The following is a 7,550-nucleotide window of genomic DNA, read 5'->3' as shown; positions in this document are numbered from 1 at the left end:
AAGATAACACAAAGTCATATTGCTCCATGATAACGCCCCATTACACACAGCAAAATGGGTCAGGGAAACGATAGAGGCATTCAGTTAGGAAATACTAGGGCATGCGGCTTATTCTCCAGACTTGAATGCGTCTGATTATTATCTATTTGCATCACCAGGCCGGCCGGAGTGGCCGTGCGGTTCTAGGCGCTACAGTCAGGAACCGCGGGACTGCTACGCTCGCAGGTTTGAATCCTGCCTCGGGCATGGATGTGTGTGATGTCCTTAGGTTAGTTAGGTTTAAGTAGGTCTAAGTTCTAGAGGACTGATGACTTCAGCAGTTGAGTCCCATAGTACTCAGAGCCATTGGAACCATTTTTGGATCACCGGGAAACGCTCTCGTTGAAAAACGCTTCTGTTCGTATGAAAATGTACGAAACTGGCTCGCCGACTGGTTCGCTTCAAAAGAAATGTTCTTTTGGCGTGGCATTCATAGCCTGCCGGAGAGATTGGAGAAATGTATAAATAGCAATGGAGATTATTTTGAATAAAATATTGTTTACCAGTTTCAAACAACAGACTTGTAATTATTGCAACCAAATTCCGGTTTTATACTTGTACATCTGGTATATAAATAATTTTGTCCGCAACACTCGAAGCGTGAGTCCTACTCGCACTTGCCCGGTTCTTCCATTGTTTGACTGTAGGAGTGATAGAATATTATCGCACTCATATCCTATTGTTTAAAGAAACGCATCGAAACAGAGCCCAGGCTAGGATCGAGGCACCAACTCGAGTGTTAAATTCCATTCGCGCGAGACTGTGCCGCGGACTCCGCGTCGACAGCCGGCGCGACGCTTTGCGGCGCGGCGTAGACGCCAGTGTTTCGCGCACGGCGGCGTTTGGCGATGCGTGGGCATCCGGCGCCGCGATTGGTCGGCGACGGGCCAATGGGCTCGCGCGGCGCCGCGGCGGGAAGGGGGCCTGGCGCGCTTTAATGTGCGGGCGCGCCGCGCGCGGCTGCAGGTGTTGGCCGCTTGTCAGCCGGACAACAGAAGCCCAGGGCGGACGAGTCGCGTTCCCAGCGCACTGCCGCGAGCGAGCGAGCGCGTGCGTAGCCACGCCGTGGACGAAAGCTGTTACTCATTCTGCAGGAGTGCGCGTTGACGCGCCCGCGGCTGGCCCACAGTGTTCTCCTGTTTTGAACACAACAATTGGGCCAATTGTCAACCAGTTGCATATTGGTGCAAAGCGACTTACGGAGCTCTGGTTTTGGACGCACCACTTTACAATGTAAACACTATACAGTAGCAGTTTCCGTCTGAGACAAGCGTATACTGTCAGTGATTATTGTGTATTTCCGGGCAAGCTACCTGAGAGAGTGACCAGGATTAACTGTGTTTTACGAAATCTGTCCCGCCGCTTTCCCGCGGAGCAACAACAATACGGGCTGTGGAGTGTGTGTCTGTCGTGAGTGTAGAGCGCCGAGGGAGTGTCCGAGGAGAGCGCGGACAGTGGACAGCGGGCAGTCACAGGTGTTGCGGCGCTATGGGCGGTCGCGGCGCGAGTGGTAGCCAGTGAGGAGGAGATGGCAGCGATGCTGTTGCGGCTGGCGCTGCTGGCGGCGTGCTGTCTGGCGGCGGCCGCTCTGCACGCCGGCGCCGGCGCCCAGCCCGGCGCACAGGTGGAGGCGGTGCGGGACGTCTTCAGCCGCGTGCTGCGCCTCCGGCCCCCGGCGCCGACCCCCGACGCCGTCGCCGCCCCCACGCAGCCGCCCCCGAGGCACATGCTCGAGCTGTACCGCAAGTACGCCGCCGGCGCCGCGCGCCGTCCTCACCACGGCAACACGGTGCGCAGCATCCTCCCCGATCCAGGTAAGGGCGCCACCGCTACCCCTCAGCTGTGTCGCGATTGCACTGGCTACCATCCTGTCGCCAAAAGCGCGACGAAGTAACGACCAAACGATTGATAAGAGCACATTAGGTTTTTCACTGCAAAACCTACGTTCATATAACTCGCTTATTTTTTAGAGGACGTCGTATTTGCCATTGATTGTAGAAATTATTTATTCCACAACTGCAGTTTCGGCCTTTCGGCCGTTTTCAAGCTGTACTGCAAAATATTTTCATTCAGCGCACTCACACTTTAAAATCCTCCGACATGTATACATATCATAAATGATGAAAATTACGTGCACTGTTGCCGGTATTAATACAAATTTTCTTAAATTTTATTAACTTTCCGTATGTGCTTATACAGTAATCTCAGCGGTGGAATGTCATTTTAATAATAGATGAATGTTGTTGTTGTTTCGGTCTTCAGTCCAGAGACTGGTTTGATGCAGCTCTTCATGGTACTCTATCCTGTGCAGGCTTCTTCATCTCCCAGTACCTACTGCAACCTACATCCTTCTGAATCTGTTTAGTGTATTCATCTCTTGGTCTCCCTCTACGATTTTTACCCTCCACGCTGCCCTCCAATACCAAATTGGTGATCCCTTAATGCCTCAGAATGTGCCCTACCAACCGATCCCTTCTTCTAGGCAAGTTGTGCCACAAATTTCTCTTCTCTCCAATTCTGTTTAATACCTCCTCATTAGTTATGTGATCTACCCATCTAATCTTCAGCATTCTTTTGTAGCACCACATTTAGAAAGCTTCTACTCTTCTCTTCTCTAAACTATTTATCGTCCACGTTTCACTTCCATACATGGCTACACTCCATATAATTACTTTCAGAAACGACTTCCTGACACTTAAATCTATACTCGATGTTAACAAATCTCTCTTCTTCAGAAACGCTTTCCTTGCCATTGCCAGTCTACATTTTATATCCTCTCTACTTCGACCATCATCAATTATTTTGCTCCCTAAATAGCAAAACTCATTTCCTTTTTTAAGCGTCTCATTTCCTAATCTAATTCCTCCAGCATCACCCGATTTAATTCGACTACATTCCACTATCCTCGTTTTGCTTTTGTTGGTGATCATATTATATCCTCCTTTCAAGACACTGTCAATTGCGTTCAACTGCTCTTCCAGGTCCTTTACTGTCTCTGACAGAATTACAATGTCATCGGTGAACCTCAAAGTTTTAATTTCTTCTCCATGGATTTTAATTTCTACTCCGAATTTTTCTTTTGTTTCCTTTACTGCTTGCTCAATATACGGATTGAATAACATCGGGGATAGGCTATAGCCCTGTCTCACTCCCTTCCCAACCACTGCTTCCCTTTCATGCCCCTCAACTCTTATAACTGCCTTCTGGTTTCTGTACAAATTGTAAATAGACTTTCGCTCCCTGTATTTTACCCCTGCCACCTTCAGAATTTGAAAGAGAGTATTCCACTCAACATTGTCAAAAGCTTTCTCTAAGTCTACGAATGCTACAAAAGTAGGTTTACCATTTCTTAATCTAGCTTGTAAGATAAGTCGTAGGGTTAGTACTGCCTCGCGTGTTCGAACATTTCTACGGAATCCAAAATGATTTCCCCTAAGGTCGTCTTCTACCAGTTTTTCCATTCGTCTGTAATGAATTCGTGTTAGTATTTTGCAGCCGTGGCTTATTAAAATGATAGTTCGGTAAATTTCAATTCTGTCAACACCTACTTTTTTGGGATTGGAATTATTATATTCTTCTTGAAGTCTGAAGGTATTTCGCCTGTCTCATACATTTTGCTCACTAGATGGTAGAGTTTTGTTAGCCCTGGCTCTCCCAAGGCTGTCAGTAGTTGTAATGGAATGTTGTCTACTCCCGGGGCAACAAACACAATACCCATTCCCCGAGCGGAGAAGATCTCTGACCCGGCCGTGAATCGAACCCGGGCTCTTGTGCTTACCAATCCTGCGTGCTGACCGGGCAGCTATCGAGGAGGACATTTTAACTTCCATCACATGAATCACTACACATCAAAGTTCTACCACATTCTTCACATATAAACTAAGACCGTTGGCACGAAAAATTCGTTTTATTTTCGCCCCAGTGGTCTTGGTTCGCATATAAACAGTTTCTTAGAGCATTGATTTATAGCGATTTATGTGACGAATGTTAACATTGGTAACAGTGCACTTAATTTACATAACTGCACGGTGTATACAGCTCCCCACTCGTCTGCTGTTTCTGTATTTCTTCAGCGAAAAGGATTATTCTTGACCAGGACATGACAGAATTTTTAACTCTGACATGTTCGGAAGCAAAATATTTTGCAATATCACTTGAAAATGGTCCAAAGGCCGAAACAGCAGTCGTGAAATAAATAATTTCTACAATCAACGTCGAATATGACGTCTTTGAAAAATTCTACATGACTGTGAACCCCAACCATGAGAAGTTAATCAATATATTGCTTAGTGACTATGCCAGTTTCTAAAACCTAGTCATTACCAGCAGATCTGTTAGGTCTTATTGCTGACTCCTAGCATCGTCCAATAAATATTTATGGATTACTGAGACCAGTCTGACGAAACTATTATGGCCACTAAACTATTCATTCGAGAAATTTTTTCGTGTAGGCGGTGCAAAACGAGATTTTATCTTGACTATCGCTTTGGGTCACATTCCGGCGATCTACGAGCCGTCTGTACCAAAGGAGAACAACTATAAATAAAATGCATACAGTAACTGTACATAGAGCCTCATACAACATTTTAGTCTGTATACCTGCATTATATCCAGAGTGTCACATTTTTGGAATAGCTAATCTGTAAACGGAGTGAGATGGCTCAATGGCTAGCACACCGTATTCGCTTTCGGAGCGACGACGTTTTGAATCACCGTCGGCCCATCGTGATTTATGTTTACCGTGATAAACCTAAACCGCTCCAGGCCAGTGCCAGGATGGTTCCTTTGACAGGATACGGCTGATGTCGTTCCCCATCCTTGAAACATTCCGAGCTTGTGCTCCACCTCTAGCCTTGATGTCGACGGGATTTTACGTCCTAATCTTCCATCCTTGTTTTTAGACTCTGTAATACATGATTCTTGCACAGTATCAGAAGTAGACAAGGCACTGTGGTTCTGCTAGCCGCATTAATGTTTAGATTGGAAGGAAAAAATGTATTTTCGTGATGTCACATGTTATACGAAAATAGAGCATTCCAAAAATTTGTTTAATTATTGGTAACTGTGGAATGCTTGGTCAAATATGTCTTCCGCCAGTACATTGAACTGATAATTAAGTCAACCTGTGTTCAGTGCATGTATACTTGATGAAAAACTGGATGCACTTTTGTGTAGCTGTTCTCCTTTGGTACAGTTGTCGGAACGTGACTGAAATCGATGGTGAAAATGAAAACAAGTGCAGTTCTGTGTTGTATGATGCGGTTTTTAAGAATTTATGTGAGCACTGGCTGAAATAAGCTTTACGGTGAAAAATCATGAGCACATTGACGCTTCTGCCGATAACACGGCAGGTATCAGCAATTAATTGGGCATAGCATCTAACGTACAGTGGTCAACAAGGACTCAGTGGACAACACTTATAAGGTCTGTTTCAAAAGTGCGTCTCTCCTGCTCAAATTACTCTCCGTATGCAGCCAAGATGTTCATTCATCCATTCTTCGTCGAAAACGGGCTTTATATTCCGTTCGCTATTGAGAAAAGAGCGAAACACAAGAAATGCTGTAAATTGGGTCTCCGAAGGAAATTAGCGCTCATCCATCTTTTATGAAGGAAAACAGAGTTTTTTAACTATCGTACAGATAAACTGCCACAGCTTACTATTTGCTTTGTTACTAGTTTCATCAAAGAAACATGAGCAGATTAAAACTGTGTGCCGGGTCGAGGCTCGAACTGGGGACCTTTGCCTTACGCGGACAAGTGCTCTACCGGTAAAGCACTTGCCCGCGTAAGGCAAAGGTCCCAAGTACGAGTCTTGGGCCGGCCGCTGTGGCCGAGCGGTTCTAGGTGCTTCAGTCCGGAACCGCGCTGCTGCTACGGTCGCAGGTTCGAATCCTGCCTCGGGCATGGATGTGTGTGATGTCCTTAGGTTAGTTAGGTTTAAGTAGTTCTAAGTCTAGGGGACTGATGACCTCAGATGTTCAGTCCCATAATGCTCAGAGACATTTGAACCATTTTTGAACGAGTCTCGGCCCGGCACACAGTTTTAATCTGCCAGGAAGTTTCATATCAGCGTACATTCCGCTGCAGAGTGAAAATTTCATCTTGGAAGGATCTTTACAAATATTCGTTGCGCTGGTGGCAACAAACGGGTTCAAGGCTCTGCTGAGCACCATCATCAATACAAAACTGTGCAAGTTACACCATCTGTGTCGACGTTGGTACTGAAAGTAGCGTTGAGCCTTTAACGTATTGTCTTCAGGTTACTGAGTATCTTAAAATGCTATCCTTAGCAAACTGAAAATAGTAACAAAGCAAACAATACGCGATCTCTGGATATGTATTTCATTAATAATGGTCACTGTGTCCTAGCAACAATGCCTTAGTTTGCAATGCTTGTCAAGTTGTTTTAATTATTCTTGGCGGTTTCGGCCATGTAGCCCATCCTCAGATTTAAAATAAAAGAGAGAGTGGTAGATAACAGCGGCGTCAGCTCTGCCGCATTTTTACAAGAACACGCGCCGTGTGATAGAGCTCAGTAGCTATCATCCTGTTGGTAGCTCAGATCAGAAAATCATCTTTTTCGGACGAAACCGGAAACTAAATTTTAAAAACAGTGATATAAACTATGATTTATTTCTAAAGTTATAAAAGCAAATTTACTTTTATCTCCTGCGGCACTGTGGCCTCTATCTGCTAGTCTGACATTTTGCCACTGAATGCATTAAAATATCACTTTTTCTTTGTTTGACTATTTCGACGTTGAAGCCATTTCCAAATGAGTGTATTGTTCAACTCGTTAAAATGGGCGTACTTTGAGTCCAAGCCTCACATCAAATAACACAAGTGTAAAACAATGGGGGATAGCCAGACTCCGCAATTAAAAATATGCACCAAGCGGCAACGAACTGACACTCCGTTCTTACGTCCGTAGATTTCTAACTACTACGCTACATCACTAGTGTTCAATATTTTGTTTCTAATCGTGAAGTTCCGCACACAACGTGTTTATGACTGTGTAATTGGTGGGTACTTTGACTCTCATCCAGTATGTGTATTTCTATGGGTTACGCAATAGTCATTCGAAAACGGTTTCACAGCCGAAAATGCGGATTAATAAAAGCAAAATAAAGGGCTATTTTAATTCATAACTATGTAGCTGGTATTATTGGCTCAGGTTCGCTTCTGCTGTTCATAGCTATTTGTATTTTTGTTGTATCTCAGACATGTTAGATGTAGCATAGTGAGATCTTACGTAATGGAAATTTATAATCATTTGTTCATTATTCAGCACCAACTGAAAGACTATTTAGAAGGCCCTTAACACTGGGACTACGTTACTATGGTATATATTACTTTATATGTGAGTTGAGGATGAAGAGAGAAAGAAAGAAAAGAAGTATGGTTCAAAATGGCTCTGAGCACTATGGGACTTAACATCTGAGGTCATCAGTCCCCTATAACTTAGAACTACTTAAACCTAACTAACCTAAGGACATCACACACATCCATGC

General features: G+C 44.6%; 1 protein-coding gene across 1 annotated transcript in view; it reads left to right on the top strand.

Moving 5' to 3' along the window:
* Positions 1-1,016: 1,016 nt before the first annotated feature.
* The window catches only part of LOC124595958, a 242,107-nt gene continuing 235,573 nt past the window's right edge, over positions 1,017-7,550 (top strand). The window contains exon 1 of the mRNA XM_047134884.1: positions 1,017-1,853. Within this exon, the coding sequence (XP_046990840.1) occupies positions 1,568-1,853 (286 nt within the window). The 5' untranslated portion in view covers positions 1,017-1,567. The remainder of the gene's footprint in view (positions 1,854-7,550) is intronic.

Source organism: Schistocerca americana, chromosome 2 (assembly GCF_021461395.2).
Source record: "Schistocerca americana isolate TAMUIC-IGC-003095 chromosome 2, iqSchAmer2.1, whole genome shotgun sequence".
NCBI classification, from domain to species: Eukaryota; Metazoa; Arthropoda; class Insecta; order Orthoptera; family Acrididae; genus Schistocerca; species Schistocerca americana.
This window is presented reverse-complemented; position numbering and strand designations above follow the sequence as displayed.